The sequence below is a fragment of the Lepus europaeus genome, chromosome X (genome assembly GCF_033115175.1).
Source record: "Lepus europaeus isolate LE1 chromosome X, mLepTim1.pri, whole genome shotgun sequence".
In the NCBI taxonomy this organism is placed as follows: Eukaryota; Metazoa; Chordata; class Mammalia; order Lagomorpha; family Leporidae; genus Lepus; species Lepus europaeus.
The window spans coordinates 97,400,413-97,418,640 of NC_084850.1; the positions used below are offsets into that span (position 1 = coordinate 97,400,413).

The following is an 18,228-nucleotide window of genomic DNA, read 5'->3' on the forward strand; positions in this document are numbered from 1 at the left end:
GTGGCCCCAGTACTTGGGCCATCTTCCTCTGCCTTCCCAGGTGCTTTAGCAGGGAGCTGAATTGAAAGCAGAGCAGCTGGGACTCAACCAGTGCATTGATATGTGACGTCTGCTTCAGAGTGTGCAGCTTAACCTGCCGTGGCACATGCTGACCCCCCCCACAAATATACCAAATTTAACTATATGACCCCCCCCCCACAAATATACCAAATTTACTAAGAACTGAGAATGGGATTAGATTCACTTGCAAAGAACTGACTCTCCTACCAATCCAGATGTATTTTTTCCAGCAGCTTCTTGAACACTTTTTACAAAGAGCACTTATTTTCTATTTGACTTTTAGAGTATTGAAATGAAAACCTGATAACTTCTTTCAGTTTTCATAAAAATTAATTATATTTAATTCTTAGAGCACACACACATAACAAGAAGACATTCCATATTTGCATACAGTATTCTTAAATACTAGGAATAGAATTCTCCAGTGATAATCTGTAATGTCAAATTTGAGTTTGTCAATAAGATAGAAAATTATAGCAGGGCACCTGCGTTGAGAGCAACAGGCACTTTGTACACTGTAGTCCATGTGAATGGTACCCCAGGGGTTGTGCTGTACCTATGGCAGTCTCCCAGGGGAGCCTTTGTTAAGACAGTTGATATGCTTTCATTTGAAGATGTCAGCATTAGCTACTTAATACAGCTCCAAGCAGAAAAGCACATCAGTACACTTTCTGGCTGTTTTTAAGAGTAACATATACCATAGGTAGCTCTTTCTTGAGATTCAGAACAAGGCACCAGGTAAGTGCTGGCTCTAGAAGGTCTTAATGTTTCCTTCTTGTCTGCAGATGGAGAACAGGATGGAACAGCTGGAAGTATGGATGCTTCTACCCAGGGCTTATTGGAAGGCATTGGACTAGATGGTGACACATTGGCTCCCATGGAGACAGACGAACCTACTACTTCAGACTCTAAGGGCAAATCTAAAATCACACCAGCCATGGCTGCCAGAATCAAGCAAATCAAGCCTTTGTTGTCAGGTGAGTGATTTTCTTTTTTCTACTTCCATTTTTGTCTTTTCAGAGCCTCAGCCATTCCTCAAACTGAGTTGAAAATGCTATATACTTTGATTTCACAAAGTTTGAAATTTCTGTGAGTTGCTTTCAGGTGTACTTTGTTGAATGCCTATGATGTAACAGGCTCTGTAACTGCAAAGAATATAGAGTACAAGGGAATCTTCTTTCTGAGTGCCATGTCTACTCTCCCATCTTAATTCCTTCCCTTCAACTTTTGCAAATGGCTTCTGCTCCTACCATTCCACTAATACTAAATCCACTGATTATGTTTCAGTTCCCTTCTCATCTGTCTGCAGTTGGACAGTTGCCCACCATTTCCTTCTAGAAGCACTTTACCCTTGTTTGTGTGTGTGTATGTGTGTGTGTTAAAACTCTCCTAATTACCTGATTTGTTACTCTACTAGTACCCTCTTTGGTTTTCTGTTCTTTAAACTTTGCTGACAAGTGACCTAGTCTGGTATATGTTTTATTAAAGTCACTGGCAGCTCCATGAATACTACATTGGCAGGACGCAAGGATGCACACTGATTTGTATTCCTCATCTTTTACCCCTTAACATAATATCTATGGTTGGCCTATTTTGTATATTCCTTAGTAGTTGCCTCTTCCTGATACTTTAAAGTTAAAGAAATGTGAAAGTCTAACTCCTGGGCATCTGGAGCCCTGCTGAAAAGCAGCAAGTGGCCTTTGCTATTTCCTTTTTTTTATCTTAAATCTTCATGAATTTTACACTTGGTTGAATTTTGAAAGTTTACCAGCAATATCCCCAAATTAAGGTAAAATTGACCATCGGAGAAGATATCCATGTTTATCTCACCTTGCTTTGTTTCACAAAACTCTCTGATATGACCTTAGAGCATTCCAGGAGGGCTACTTTGCAGGCACAGTATATGCTTTTGATGTCTATTTCTCTGTGATCACTGCCATTTAGTTTTTTCTCTAGTCCTTGAACTACCTTTGAGCCACTTTCCTGTCTGTTTACCTGAAAGCCATAGTGAGAAAATACAAACCTAATGTTTGGATGTGTTTTTCCCATTGACTTGAATTCATTAGGTTTTCAGTGCCTTGGAATACCCACCTTCCAGCTAGATAGTACATGTATACGTGTAGCCCAGGATTAAGAAATCTTAATCTGAATGAAATAGGAAGAAGGAGAACTCCTTCCTCTCTTGCTATGCTGTATGTCTCAGAGCTTACTAAGTTTTAAGCTTGAAATGTGACATGAGCTCAAGTAGAGCTTGTTTTTATACCATGGATTTATATGTGCATGTACATCCTTACAAGACATAATTTGATTCAGACTTAGCCCTTCTTGTCTCTATATCATGATGAAATAGTGTTTATTTGAAAAAATGCTCTATAGCATTTTCGTTTGCTTTTTAGAACTACTAAATACTGTAGAACTGTGAAAGTACAGAGAAGTATTTTACAGAAAAGAAGAGAAACAATGTTTAGGCTTAATTTTCTTTCTCTTTATGCATTTTCTTTTTCTATGCTTGTATTTGTAGTCCAATTTTTGTTTAACAATATAAGGGTACTTCCAGAAAATGTCATGGAAAATGGAATTAAAAGTAAATTTATCTTAGTGCAGAAATAGTTGAAATCCATGCATGTGAATGGTCTTCAAGAAATTCTTAGAAAGTGTTATGAAAAAAAAACACGAATTTTGAATTTTTGCACCAAAAACCTTACCTTTTTCCATGAACATTTCGAAGTCCCCACATAAATTAAAAAGTGTCCTATAGAGATGAACGTTTGAAGTGTATAATTTACCTAATTCCTTCAGTGAAATTTTTATGCTTTCTCTAGCATTTCCCCCCTTAAATCTTTCATATTGTGATCAGACAGTATATAATGTATACCTCTGAGTGCTTATTTGTTACATATGTTACCAACATACTTCTCTGTCTTCTACTCATAAAAAAGGAATTTGAACAAATTTCCTTTTTGGATTACCGTATGTGGAGACAAACTCAGATGTTTCCTAGGTATTCTTTGGGAGGAAGTGGTCATTCATAAGAAAGTATTAATGGTAATGTGTCTATTGTAACGAAACCCATTTTGAGAATACAGCCTTATTTGGACTTCTGGGTTCTAGCTTCATCCAGATTAGGCCGAGCACTTGCCGAGCTATTTGGACTCCTTGTTAAACTTTGTGTGGGGTCTCCTGTGCGCCAGAGACGGAGTCATCATGCCGCCAGCACGACTACAGCACCAACACCTGCTGCTCGATCAACCGCCTCAGCCCTCACTAAGCTCCTGACAAAGGGTTTGTCTTGGCAGCCTCCACCATATACACCAACGCCCCGCTTCAGGTGAGGTTCTGCTTTAAGATGGACTAGAATGTTGCCATAAAAGCAGTGTAATTTGTTGAATGAACTGTTTGGTCCCTTACTAACTCCTGATGCATACCCCAAAGAAAGTGTGAAGTGCTTGTTTTATTTGTATCTAGTACAACATGGAAATGTCCAAGGCGTTTGCAATCAGATTGCGTTTCAGTAACCCTTTATTTTAATGACCTTTATTTTAATAACCCTTTGTTTTAATGATTTGTTAAACTGTACTCTTGGCTTTTACGTGAATTTTCATTGCTTCTCTGCTTCTGAGAAGGTTGAATTTTTTCATTTTCCCTCATTCAGGCTGACATTCTTCATCTGTTCAGTTGGTTTCACATCCCCAATGCTGTTTGATGAGAGGAAGTATCCCTACCACCTAATGCTACAGAAATTTCTCTGTTCTGGAGGCCACAACGCTCTTTTTGAGTAAGGATCATTTGCTTCCAAGAGAAGCATTTCTTGGAGTTTGGTCTTGTCTTTGTGCCTTTCCAGCCCACAGCTTTCTAAGTCACCTATCTTTTGTCAGTAGGATACATAGTGGTAATGTCCTTGGCGTTGTAAACTTAGCGTGTTTGTCTGTTTTCCTTGGAGGTTGATATTTAGCTTGTCCTAGGGGTGTTTAAAAGGGTCTCTGCTTTTCCTTGTTGAACTTCTGGTTCACAGTATACATTTCTCTAATGGGCTTGTCTTTCTGTTTCCCTAAATACAGTAAGTTTTCTCACTTTCTTGCTCAAAACATTGTAAACTGAGTTTCGCTCCTTTGGCAGGATGGGGACAGAGGTAAAGCTTTAAAAAGTAGAGTTAATAAATGGTGGACAGGAGTTGACACTGTGGCATACTAGGCTAAGCCTCTGCCTGTGGTGCCAGCATCCCATATAGGCGCTGGTTCAAGTCCTAGTACCACTTCCGATCCAGCTCCCTGCTAATGCCTGGGAAAGCAGTGGAAGATGGTCCAAGTGCTTGGCCCCTGCACCCATGTGGCAGACCTGGAGACCTGGAAGAAGCTTCAGATCGTCCCAGCTGTGGCCGTTGTAGCCATGTGGGGAGTGAAACAGCAGATGGAAGACCTCTTTGTCCCTCACTTGCTTTATAACTTTGCCTCTCAAATAAATTTTTTAAAATGGTAGATTAGAAGTAATAACTCTTAGGAGGAAGGACATGTAGTACCAATATAGAGATTTCGGACCTTTTAAATGTAATACCACCTCCACCCCCAATCTCAAACACTAATATGCTAATTTCACATTTTCTCTTAATTGCGTTTTAGAACTTTCAACTGGGCTCTGTCCATGGGAGGCAAAGTCCCTGTTTCTGAGGGACTAGAGCATTCAGATTTACCTGATGGTACAGGAGAATTCCTAGATGCCTGGCTTATGCTAGTGGAGAAGATGGTGAATCCCACCACGGTGCTTGAATCTCCACATTCACTGCCTGCCAAATTGCCTGGAGGTGTCCAGAACTTTCCACAATTCAGTGCCCTGCGCTTCCTTGTGGTAACTCAAAAAGTGAGTATTTGGCACATAAAAGCAAGAAAAATTTCTCATACTTACTAGGTAACTCCCATTTTGTTCTGTCCTCCTTGGTGAAATAACGTGATTGCTGAAGAACCATTGGATGTCTTACAGAAGGGGATACAGAGACCATTTGAGAATTCTGTAGTATAAACTTTTGAACTATAAACTTCAGATTGGTACTTCCATATTGAAGTATATGCCCCTTTTCTTTGTTTCTCTGGGGCCTCTCAGTGCTGACCTAGGATTTTTCTTGTTGACACTAACAGATTGTGGCAGGACTATTACATAGGTCTTAAACTTATTCCTCTTGGGACTTTGAATTGAGACAAAATGATCTTCACAAACTTTTCAAATAACTTAACAGGCAGCCTTTACTTGCATCAAGAACCTGTGGAATCGGAAACCCCTGAAGGTGTATGGTGGGCGGATGGCTGAGTCCATGCTAGCTATTTTGTGCCATATCCTCCGCGGAGAACCTGTGATTCGAGAGAGACTGAGCAAAGAGAAGGAGGGATCTCGGGGAGAAGAAGATGCAGGGCAAGAAGAAGGTGGCTCCCGCAGGGAACCTCAAGTCAACCAGCAGCAGCTACAACAGGTAAGGTGCTGCTAGCCTGGCACTCCAGGCTCCAGACTTTGCACCTAAACCAATCCAATGCTTGTGAGTTTTCTAGGTACATGTACCACTAAGTGCCCTGTCCTGTTAGCTAAGAGATAGATTTAAATTCACTCCCTCTTAGCAGTTTTTTTTTCTCCTAAGGAAAGCTGGAATGTAGTCCCAGTGCTCTGCACAGGTACTAGATGTGTGTCCTCCCAAGCATGTTAATTACTATTGGAAGTCTTAACAGTATTCTCAGTAGCCTGCTGCTTCCAGCTTCTTTGGAGGCACTCTCAGTCCATTTTCTGTTGCTGATAGCACAGGACCTCATGCTGGGTCTAAGTTATAAAGAAAAGAGACTTATTTTTGGCTCATGGGTGTGGTTCAGGGTTGCATCTGGTGGTGATGGCATTTTTGCATGCAGAGTCCCAAGGCAGTACAGGGCATCAATGGTGAGAGGCCTAGACAAACTCTTATAGCAGACCCACTCTCAAGATAACCTGTTAATCCATTAGTTGCATGAATAGATGAATCCATTATTCACCTCTTAAAGTCCAACCTCTTAATATCTAAAATTGGGAATTAAGTTTCAACAAGAGTTTTAAAGAAGACAAACCATAACAGGCAAATTTTGCTTGGCTATTATCTGGTTAATCTGTAAAGGTGGAGGGATACTGTGGTCCAACTTTATTCTCCAAGAGCAGTTTGAAACCTTAGTCAGTACAAAACCTTTTTTTCTACTTCCAAATAAATTTTTCATCCACATTGTGAAAATTGGAGACTAAGAAGGGGGAAGGAAACAATACATAAGATCCTTCCTCTTCAGCCTCAGTGTTTCAGCATTTTGCTCTTGGAATTTTTATGTATGTGTGTTCTCTGTGTCTAGAGTGCTTTTCACATCTGTCTTCTATTACATGCATGCATCATTTCTTTGAAAAAGTAATTAATACTCACTTTAGAAAACTCGAAAAACACAGCAATGTATTTTTTACAAGGCATTCATAACGACTACCTTCACTCAAGGTAGTCATTGTCTTCCTTACTAAGTCACTCGGTTCTGTGCCTGATTTGTAATCTAATCAACATCAAGCACTATGTAGAGATGCACTGCCATCATTAAGAGATATTTTTGTTTGATGTTTTAAGACTGTGGTGTATAGGTACCTTATGTGTACATCTCATGATTTTCTGCTTAGTAATAGAATTCCTAGATCAGTTTTTCAGGCACATCTTCAATTACCAGTTTATTTTCTAGATCCTTTATGGTTTCAGTCTTTTAATTATAGTTAACCCTGTTAGTCACAATAACCTCTATCCTCCTCCCCCACTTTCTTAGAGAATGGAAATGAGAATCACCTTGACTTCCTTCCTCAGTAGCTTTAATGTTTCAATGCTGTGGAAGCACCAAACAGAAAGGGTTGTTCGTGTTACTAACTGCCTTGACTTATACATGCTTTCAGTTCCTATCTTGAAGAGTCCTTTCTTTCTAAAATGCATTTGAATTTTTCAGTTCATATGGTGCTGAACTCTTGCATTCTTTTTATAGCTCATGGACATGGGCTTCACAAGGGAACATGCCATGGAGGCCTTGTTGAATACCAGCACCATGGAGCAGGCCACAGAGTACCTTCTAACCCACCCTCCTCCAATCATGGGAGGAGTTGTTCGAGTGAGTTGGCTCAGGAGCTCTGATTTTCGAGGATATTGCTTTGGCTGCCGATATCCTTTTTTTTTTACCCTCATCCTTCCATCACTGATCTTTCTATAAGCTGCTTCTCATTTTCAAATACCTCCATGCCAATATTTTCTTTTTCATGGTAACTCTCAAATCTCCAGAATATACCTCGGCCATGCAAATTACTGGACTTGGTTTGCAGAATAACCCATAAGTCAGAAAGAAGTAGAAGAGGCACACTTTATTGAGATGGAGAATTAGGTGGTCACATTGAAGCCCCCCTTTCTGTGCTTAATTTTCATTCTGATTTACCCCCTCGGTTCTTGTAGTGACCAGGTAAGCCTAGTTGATTTTCTCTAGAGAAAGCAGCATTTTCCACCTCTAAAGTATCAGCACAAGATGTCTGATTCCTTGTGAGTTGGGGAAGCCGCATTGGGTTTTTGTGTGGATGTATGTAGTTGCTGGATTTTTTGTTGTCGTTCTGTAGGATCTCAGCATGTCCGAAGAGGACCAGATGATGAGAGCAATTGCCATGTCTCTGGGACAGGATATTCCAATGGATCAAAGGGCAGAGTCACCTGAGGTAACTAGGAAATGGAGTTCAAAAGGGCTTGGTACATTAATTAGTATTTCTATGAACATTAGGCTACCATGTAATTAGTGGTAGAATTAAAGTTTAAAGAAATATGTGCAAGTACTCATTTGTCCCAACTATGCGATCCATCACTGAGCTACCCCACATTGACCTGAATCTTTGTACGAAGCAGAAGAAGCATTCATCTTTATTTCCAGACTTCAAAATGTGCTTGGTAGTGCCCATTAGGCCAAACTTGGTACCAGTCACTGTAATTTCGTATAGTGGCAGGCAATAGAAGACAGTGTCTAAAAGTAATTTTGTGGGAGGTGGTGTAGGATGCTGCAAATAAATTGTCAGGATTTTGTGATATGAAGATTTCCCCCCTTCTGCCTTTTCTACCTTCCCTTAACCTGAGTATCTGCCCTCATATTCATTGCCACACCATGATGAAAGTATCAACTGCTTGAGAAGGTAGGGGGTATTCATATGGTGAGGTAAATCCATTCTGAAGGTCTCCCTCACTTTTCTTCCTCCACCTCTTCCGTATGCTATCACTCTCCTTCCCTGCCTCCAGGAAGTTGCTTGCAGGAAGGAAGAAGAGGAACGGAAAGCCCGGGAAAAGCAAGAAGAAGAAGAAGCTAAATGTCTGGAGAAATTTCAGGATGCTGACCCTCTGGAGCAAGATGAGCTCCATACTTTCACAGATACCATGTTACCAGGCTGTTTCCACCTTCTTGATGAGCTGCCAGACACAGTGTACCGGGTGTGTGATCTGATCATGACAGCAATCAAACGTAATGGAGCAGACTACCGGGACATGATTCTGAAACAAGTTGTGAATCAGGTAAGCTCCCAAGGGGCCAAAAGAAGAGGCTAAGTGAAGTGGTTTCCCTGCCATCTTTCAAAACCTGATTTCTGAAATAACAGTGTTTTTGAATTCTACTCCATATGGGTATATTCTTGGGCTTATTTTGAGCTGGTAGTCTAGCTCTTGAATGTATCAACCACTTCAACAAATAGATCCCCATCATGATGAGTACTTGTGGTGTCTTTTTTAAGTCATGCTTTACCTCATGAAATCAATTTATTCATTAATCTATGCTAACTATGTATAAGTAAAATAAAAAATTATCCAAAATGAGATAGCCAGTTAATGTTTTGGTTATAAAACTATAAAACATCTTTCACAGAAAGGTTTAGTATCTTTTTCATCTACATTAAGAACTTAAATGATCATAATAAAATGAAATCTATGATAGAAAAGAGCAGTAATTTCAAATTAAAATTTAATGTGTGCAAACAAAAACCATACTGACATTTCTAACATGTTTTTTATTTTCTGTGATAACTCTGGGGGAAATGAAAGATTGATAATCAAAGTGTAAATCGGTAGAACATTTTGGGGATTAATTATATGCACCAGGGATTCTTAAAATATGAATTGCCTGGGTCTTGTTTTGTGCAGCTGGTTAAGCTGCTAATGTACCTGGGAAAGCAGTGGAAAATGACCTAAATCCTGGGCCCCTGCCACCTGCAGGAAGCTCCAGGCTCCTGGCTTCAACCTGGCCCAATCCTGGCCACTGGGGCTATTTGCAGAGTGAACCAGCAGATTGTAGTCTTGTAGTCTAGCCCAAGATAAGTAATCATTTGGTGATGTTCCTTTAGAACCATACATCTTTTGGTACAGACCCAAATCTGTAACATGTTATTGTTTATCTATCTCTCTTCAGTGAATGTGTTGGATTAGGAGCATCCTAACAGGTTGAAAATGTTTTCACTACCATTTCCTGACTGGGTCACTTTTTTGCTTCTGTAGGTGTGGGAAGCTGCAGATGTATTAATCAAAGCTGCTCTTCCACTGACAACAAGTGACACAAAAACTGTGTCAGAGTGGATCAGTCAGATGGCTACACTGCCCCAGGCCTCCAATTTGGCTACTAGAATCTTGCTTTTAACATTGCTTTTTGAGGTAAGATTTGGATTCTTTTGAGCCCTATAATTAGTTTATCAAAGAATTATCAAATGCCAATTTTATGAGGCATTGAATTAGATGTGTGAGGCATATTTCATGAAGCTAAGTGAAAATGAGCACAATTAAGTACATACTACAGTATTCTGGGCTACATAAATGATATCAACAATACTGTTTTGTGTTAGTTTGGGAATGGTGTATGTGTCACTTCTGGATAATGTGAGAAAGATTTCTCAGAACAAGTGTTAATTGATTACATTGTATCTTAAAGGATTATAGGGTGGCAGTTAGAAAGACAAGTATTCAAATTACTGTCATAGTTTGGTCATGGAATATTTCTGCCCCTTTGAAGAAACCTAACTGGTGGCCACATAAGGGGAAGGGTGTGGAAATTGGAATTTGGTCAGCATTAAGGTGAAAGAGTCAAGTGGAATCAGGCTCCTCCTTTCCTTACCTGATTAGTCAGAGCATGGTTTGAATAAGACATGATTCTTGTTCTAATCATCATAGGAGCTAAGAGGCAGTTGACCTTGGGTTATTCATTTGTAGCTCTTCATGTTTAATTTAAAACTGAACTGAATGAAATAAACTCCTTATAAGAAGTCCAATATATGGGCCAAATGATGTGCCTGCTCTCCAGGGACTTTCCCTTTGTGATAGATGTAATCATTCTTTTTATAGCACCTTATGCATAGATTAAATACTTGGCGGGAAAGTTTCAAAGTACTAAATGTTGGAGGTTCTGAAGTAACATAAGCAAAAAATCACTCATGGCCCCCATCTAAAAAGAATCACAAACATCAGTCTCTTTATTTTCTTCTAGTCTTTTTCTATTCATTTAAACAATTGAAATGTAGAAAGTCTTGCATTCATTTTATCTGGTGCTACATTATAAAAATATCTTCTCATGTCATGTGTACATTATTCCATCTTTTGGATGTTCTCTTAAATAACTTTTTTGGATATTCATTTCCAGTTACAGGTAACACATTAGTGTAGCCCCAGGAGTAGGAGCCATTAGTGTATTTATTCCATCTGCCTTTTAAGATTCTAAAACTTCTCTGCAAATTAGAGACTGCAATTTCCACATGGTTAAGACTGCACAGCTAAGATAACAATGCCTAATGATATGAATATTTTCATATTAAACACATAGTAATGTGCCAGGCACTGTGTGGAGCACATTGAATAACCTCATTAATCATCACATTACCCTGAGGATTAAAGTTTAATTCCCTCAGACTCATAAGAAAGCTAGAACCTAGAAAATTTTAAGTAACTCATCTCACATTACACGGCCAGTAAGTGGTAAGGTAGAATTCAAATCCAGCCAACTGTATTACTATTTACCTTCGTGTTCTACACCTTCTTAATTCTTGATACTGAGTAGAAGTTGCTAACCTGGTTTATTTTTTTTTCTTTGATTAATGATTCAGGAGCTGAAGCTGCCTTGTGCTTGGGTGGTTGAATCCAGTGGCATCCTTAATGTTCTAATCAAGCTCTTGGAAGTGGTTCAGCCTTGCTTACAGGCCGCCAAGGAGCAAAAAGAGATCCAGACCCCAAAGTGAGTGACTGTTTCCAGCCTGTTTGATTTTGTGTTGCCCTGGGACTTGACCCCTCAAGCTTAAGGTCTGTATCTCAGGCACTTTTCTGGCTCACGTATCGGTCAAATCTGGATACTTTAAGTATTTTGAAAATTGTGAGGTGCTTAATGAAATCAAGATACATTCTGCCAGTTTCAGACTTTCCCAGAAGAAATCATTTTTTGTTTTTAGGTGGATCACCCCAGTGTTGCTCCTGATTGATTTCTATGAGAAGACAGCCATATCCTCAAAAAGGAGAGCGCAGATGACTAAGGTGCGTGATGTATATATGGTTGGCAGGACTGTCTAGCTTTCTTGAGAAAAGAGCAGACTGTGGAAGAGAATATTAGAGGGCAGTGAAGAATGTAGAGGTCTTTGACCAAGGTATACATTTCATTAGGGATCTCAGAGTCATGTTTCTGTTCTAAGTGGTGAGTTGGAATTACTTTCTAATGGAGCTGCTCGCCCAGTGCGCCAAGCATTTACTCTGGAGGTCATTGTTAAAGGGATTTTACTGTCTCTAGAAGAGGAGTGGCTCTCGTGTTATGTGAAGCCCTGAGTGTGCAACAGTTCCTCCAAAGACAAGTGCTCCACAGAGAAAGAATATTACATGTCACATTACCTTAGTACCTTCTTAGAAGCAGAGGTTTTGTTCCAGCAGATCAGAAATGAATGTTCCCCTTTTGGGAAAAACCATTAGAAACAAAAGGAAAGTAGAAGATGGCAATACAAGAATGTAGATGGATTTTTGCCTAGGTAGATCCTAAGGATTGTGAGGACTAATGTCAATGGAAACACAGTTTTCAAAACTTGTTACATGTCCAGTATATTTCTTTTTCCTGGATTAGTTTTAGCAATGAACAGTGATGAGGTTACTATCACTGACAACCTTGAAGGAAATACCAAGGAGAAATTTTTTTGCTTTGATATTTAGTACCTACAGTCCAACAGCAACAACTGGCGCTGGTTTGATGATCGCTCTGGGCGTTGGTGTAGTTACAGTGCAAGCAACAACAGCACTATTGATTCTGCCTGGAAGTCGGGAGAAACAAGTGTACGGTTTACTGCAGGCCGAAGAAGATACACTGTCCAGTTCACTACAATGGTGCAGGTATATGCTGATCAGAAGCTGTAAACTATATTGGAAATTGGGAAACGTGCCTTTTGATTTTCTTTAGGAAGCAACAGTCTTAGCAGGATTACCACTACTAAATTTGGCTTGGTTTTCAGGAAATTGTCTTCTTTTTTTTTAAATTTTTTGAAAGATTTATTTGAATAATCAGAGTTAGAGAAGAGAGAGAGGTCTTCCACCTGCTGGTTCACTACCCAAATGGCTGCAGCAGCTAGGGCTGGGCAAGATCAAAGCCAGGAGCTTCATCCCTGGTCTCCCACATGGATGGCAGTTGCCCAAGTGTTTGGGCCGTCTTCCGCTTTTCCAGGTGCTAAAATCAGCTAGGAGTTGAATCCAAGGTGGAGCAGGGGCCAGCTCTGTGGCACAGTTTTTTAATCCTCTACCTGTGGTGCCGGCATCCCGTATGGGCGCCAGTTCTAGTCACTGCTGCTCCTCTTCCAATCCAGCTCTCTGCTATGGCCTGGGAAAGCAGTAGAAGATGGCCTAAGTCCTTGGGCTCCTGGCTTCGGATCAGCCCAGCTCCAGCTGTTATGGCCATTTGAGGAGCCAACCAACGGATGGAAGACCTCTCTCTCTGTCTCTCCCTCTCTCTCTAACTCTCTACCTCTCAAATAAATAAATAAAATCTTAAAAAAAAAAAGTGAATCAGCCAGAACTGGCGCCCACATGGATTGCCGGCATTGCAGGCAGCAGCTACTCACTACACCACAATGGTAGTCCCCAAGAACTGAGTCTTCTAAAGTTATTGATTAGACCATAAATCTGTGCAGTTTGATTCTATCCTTCCTGGAAATGAATTTTAAGTATTCATTCCAGGGTTAGGGAGTTGATTAGAGCTGATCTTGCTCTGTTGGCAAGTTTAAAGTTCATTATAGGGCCTTGTATATACCAGTTTTCTTCCTGGGTTTTCTCTTCTGTAGGTGATGGGAATGGAATAGATTGCCAGGGTTTCTTCCTGTTACATCATTTTCCTGGGAAGTTCATACACACCCATGTGCACCTTTATAATTCCTTTTTTTTTTTTGGTAGAGAAATTTTTTTTGTCTGCTTGAATTCCTAGGTTAATGAGGAAACAGGAAATCGACGCCCTGTGATGCTGACTCTCCTCAGGGTACCACGGCTGAATAAAAATTCAAAAAACAGCAATGGACAAGAACTAGAGAAGACGCTGGAAGAAAACAAAGAAATGGATATCAAACGCAAAGAAAATAAAGGCAATGGTATGGACTTTTAGTTTCAAGTTTTAAGGAATGTTTTAGTCTAGGGTGCCTTTGTGGCTTGCTCTGCCCTCTTCCATTGCAAGTGATTTCCTTTCTGGCAGATTGCTTGACAAAGTAAAGATACACAGTCTTCCCTTATGCCTTTTCATCTAGTCTTATAATCGGTGTGTAGTGTATTTTTCGTAATAGGACTCAAGTGCTTGGGGGATTCTTAGGAGGGAGAGGTATGGAAGGAAATGTCAAATCAAACTTCCTAAACTTTGATTTTTTTTCTATTTGTAGATACCCCCTTGGCTCTAGAGAGTACAAACAGTGAAAAGGAGACAAGCCTGGAAGAAACAAAAATGGGGGAGATACTGATCCAGGGCCTGACAGAAGATATGGTGACTGTTTTAATCCGGGCCTGTGTGAGCATGTTGGGAGTCCCTGTGGATCCAGACACTTTGCATGCCACCCTTCGCCTCTGCCTGAGGCTCACCCGAGACCACAAATATGCCATGATGTTTGCAGAGCTGAAGAGTACCCGCATGATCTTGAATTTGACCCAGAGCTCAGGCTTTAATGGGTTTACTCCTCTGGTCACCCTTCTTTTAAGACACATCATTGAGGATCCCTGTACCCTCCGTCATACCATGGAAAAGGTGAGACATTTTGGTGTCATGCTGATTTAGATCTACATAATACCTTTGTTTTCCTCAGTCTTAAACAAATAGACTTCTGCTGCTTATGATACATAGCTAGATTTATATATATTCTCTACTCTATCCAGCAGAATTTCCCAACTGTGCAGAAACTTGCTTGAATATGGTAGATTATCTTGCTGAACGAAGTTAAAAGAAAGAACTGGAAAATTCATTTATATACGTATATATGGGTGTTTGTTTTTAATTTTTATAAAACTAAAAAGATTTCATTACTTATTTGAAAATCAGAGTCAGAGAGAGAGAGATCTTGCATCTACTGGTTCACTCCCCAAATGGCCGTAACAGCCGGGTCCAGGACAGGCTGAAGCCAGGAGCCAGGGGCTTCTTCCGGATCTCCCACATGGGTGTAGAGACCTAAGCACTTGGCCATCCTCCGTTGTTTTCCCAGGCTCATTAACAGTGAGCTGGATCAGACGTGGAGCAGTCAGGTCTCGAACTGGCATCCATCTGGGATGCCAGCATCACAGGCAGCAGCTTTACCCACCACATCACAACTCCAGCCCTAGAAAATTTATTTTCTACCATTAAAGTTACTGTAGCGATAACTTTGATTTAGAGAATCTTCTCTAATAATCTAGATTTTGTTAACCAAGCCAAAAACTGTTAGGAACTAGAATATCTAATTTCATGTTTGTGTCTTAAAGATCATTCCTTTGAAGGAGTACTTTTCAGGTACACATCCAAGAACCTGTTTTCCTTTATTTTTCTTAACATTTATTTATTTGAAAGAGAGGCAGAGAGAGACAGGTCTTCCATCCACTGGTTCACTCCCCAGATGGCTGGCAAAGGCCAAGAGCTGGGTCGATCTGAAGCCAGCAGCCAGAAGTTTCTTCTGGGTCTCCTACATGGGTGCAGGGATCCAAGGAGTTGGGCTATCATCCACTGCTTTCCTAAGCCATATCAGAGATCTGGATCGGAAGTGGAGCAGCTGGGACTCAAACTGGTACACATATAGGATGCCAGCACTGCAGGTGGCAATTTACCCTCTACGCCATAGCCCCGGCCCCGAACCTGTTTTCAAAATATTGTATATCAGGATTATAAAAGTGTAGTAAAGCTTTTTTACTTTATATGATCTGCCAGGTACTTAACAAATATTTTTTGAGCAGATCAGAAAACAGTTTATATGTTTTATAAAGCAATGGAAGAAAAGATAACAGTAATTACAAAAGAATAAAAATGTAACTTTTTTTAAGATTATTTGTTTGAAAGAGTTACAGAGAAAGAAAGAGAGACAAAGAATGAGCATTCATCCACTGGTTCATTCTCCGAGTGGCCACAGTGGCCAAGGCTTTGCCAAGGTGAAGCCAGGAGCTTCTTCCGGGTCTCCCACATGGGTGCAGAGGTCCAAGCACTTGGGCCATCCTCTGCTGCTTTCCTAGGTGCATTAGCAGGGAGCCAGATCAGAAGTGGAAAAGCTGGGACTTGAACTGCACCCATATGGGATGCAAAGATTTATTTTATTTGAAAGGCAGAGTTATACAAAGAAGAGAGTTCAATCTTCTGTCTGCTGGTTCAGTTCCCAAATGGCCACAACAGCTGGATCTGGACCAGGACAAAGCCAGGATCCTGGAACTCCAACAGGGTCTCCTGTGTGGATACAAGGGCCCAAGCACTTGGCCATCTTCCACTGCTTTTCCATGTACATTAGCAGGGAGCTGGCTCAGAAGCTTGGCAGCTAGGATTCGAACCAGAGTTCATGTGGGCTGGTTTCGCAGGTTGTAGCTTTAACCCACTGTGCCACAATGCTGATACCTCCATCTCCTTTTCCTGGGGTGTTTTTTCCCACATATTTAAGTGATGTTGCAATATACATTTTTGTGCCTAACTTTGTGTTTAAGATTGTTATTCTTGGAGATCCGTAAAAAATCAGATCAATAAGGATAACAAATTCTGTTTAACTTGCTTGCCAGAAAGGTGGTACCCATTTAGCTTTCCACATGTGTATGTCTATACGTCACAGACTCTGCAGTTCTTCTGCCAGCCTGTTTTAATTTCATCTCACATGTTTAAAATTTATCAAACTTAAAGATGCTAGAAGAAAATGTAAGTTCTTATTGTGTGAGGCAAAAACTTTTGAAACTTGAAGTGAATTGTATTTGGGAGTGTGGGGAACAAAGGGAGATCAAAGTTTCAATAGGTCACCTTGGCAAAATGTAAATGTTTGAAAATATCCATTGCAGGAACACGTGTAGAGAACCAGGCATACTCTTACTTTGATGGGTGTGGAAATTGTTGCAGCCACATTGGAGGGCAGTTTGGTACTGTCAGTTTAAAATACCCTTTGACCTAGAAATTCTGTGGCTAAGAATTCATCTGATTATTACATCAAGTATGAGAGAGCTCGCTGTGGACTTGCTTATAATATCAAGGAACTAGAAATCTCATGTCCAGCAGTAGGGTTTTAGATAAATATGGCATCTTTATAGTGAGATTAAACTTTTCTATATTTAAAAAGTGAAAGTTTTTTTTAAAATTGCGACCAGAGTATGAAGATTACTGTGTGTGAATGAACATGGCTTATTTGGTAAGAAAAACATTAAGAGATTAAAAGATAATTTATCTATATGAACATAAAATTCACAAAGAAATAGATAATAGAAAACACAGCTGAATTATTTTCTTTGTACTTTCCTGTGTTTTCCATGAAGAACAAACAGCTCTAGTCCAAATAATTGATGGTTTGGAGGTAGGCTGCAAATTATTTGTAAGTCATTTTTGTTTTTAAATTTTTTTCAAAGATTTATTTTATTGAAAGAGTAACAGAGAGAGGTAGAGACAAAGAGAGAGGTCTTCCATCCGTTGGTTCACTCCGCATATGGCCTCAACAGCCGGAGCTGCGCCGATCTGAATCCAGGAGCCAGGAGCTTCTCCCAGGTCTCCTACGTGGATGCAGGGGCCCAAGGACATGGGCCATCTTCCACTGCTATCCCAGGCCGTAGCAGAGAGCTGGATCGGAAGAGGAGCAGCCGGCTCTTGAACCGATGCCCATATGGGATGCCAACACTTCAGGCCAGGGCTTTAACTCACTGTGCCACAGCGCCAGCCCCAGTCATATTTTTTAAATCGAGAATGGTTGGAACAAGACTTGAAAACCAAGTATATCTTCCCCACCCACCACCCCCAAAATCTGAAGCTGTCATCCACTGTTTTGAGGCAGAGCTTGTTTAATATCTTGGTTCTTGGTAACTTCCTGGACTGCACTTGGATTTTTAGGAAGTAGTGCTTGGTCAGCACTGTTTCTCCCTCTCTTTGCCAGGTTGTTCGCTCCGCAGCAACAAGTGGAGCAGGTAGCACTACCTCTGGTGTTGTATCCGGCAGCCTTGGCTCTCGGGAGATTAACTACATCCTTCGTGTCCTTGGGCCAGCTGCATGCCGCAATCCAGACATATTCACAGAAGTGGCCAACTGCTGTATCCGCATCGCCCTTCCAGCCCCTCGAGGCTCAGGAACTGGTGAGTTTGACTTGTTTCTGACCTTTGACACATTGAAGGCTTTGACCTGACATAACTCCAGAGATTTTTCTATGAGGGTATATATAACTTGGATATCTTCCTTAGGTAAATGTTGCAACATTGGCTGGTTAGTCCTCTTGGTCAGTTCAGTAGGTGCTTCAGCAGCATTTCTGATTGCTGCCAGACAAATCAAGGACAATGTAGTCGTTGCCTTCAAAGAGCTCATCTTGATAGGGCAACAGGGCTTACCTACAGTTAATGATTTACAAATAAAATGGTAATTACGAGGCAAATGAATGTGACTTACTTGGCGCAGTGGGAAATATCATGTGTATTTTTGCCAGAGATTTGACCTATATTTCATTATAAACAATTAGATAAATACAAACTGT

At 40.6% G+C, this 18,228-nt stretch overlaps 1 protein-coding gene across 17 annotated transcripts in view; it reads left to right on the top strand.

Moving 5' to 3' along the window:
• Nucleotides 1-18,228, top strand: part of HUWE1 (HECT, UBA and WWE domain containing E3 ubiquitin protein ligase 1) — a 140,609-nt gene that overhangs the window by 82,120 nt on the left and 40,261 nt on the right. For 16 of the 17 annotated variants that reach the window (XM_062184542.1, XM_062184538.1, XM_062184551.1 and 13 more), the window contains 15 exons: nt 846-1,037; nt 3,172-3,388; nt 3,713-3,835; nt 4,677-4,914; nt 5,288-5,518; nt 7,065-7,187; nt 7,681-7,776; nt 8,345-8,614; nt 9,587-9,739; nt 11,179-11,306; nt 11,518-11,599; nt 12,260-12,436; nt 13,518-13,677; nt 13,960-14,318; nt 17,641-17,836. In XM_062184542.1, coding sequence (XP_062040526.1) covers nt 846-1,037; nt 3,172-3,388; nt 3,713-3,835; nt 4,677-4,914; nt 5,288-5,518; nt 7,065-7,187; nt 7,681-7,776; nt 8,345-8,614; nt 9,587-9,739; nt 11,179-11,306; nt 11,518-11,599; nt 12,260-12,436; nt 13,518-13,677; nt 13,960-14,318; nt 17,641-17,836 — 2,745 coding nt within the window. The remainder of the gene's footprint in view (nt 1-845; nt 1,038-3,171; nt 3,389-3,712; nt 3,836-4,676; nt 4,915-5,287; nt 5,519-7,064; nt 7,188-7,680; nt 7,777-8,344; nt 8,615-9,586; nt 9,740-11,178; nt 11,307-11,517; nt 11,600-12,259; nt 12,437-13,517; nt 13,678-13,959; nt 14,319-17,640; nt 17,837-18,228) is intronic. The other variant, XM_062184553.1, reaches the window with a different exon arrangement.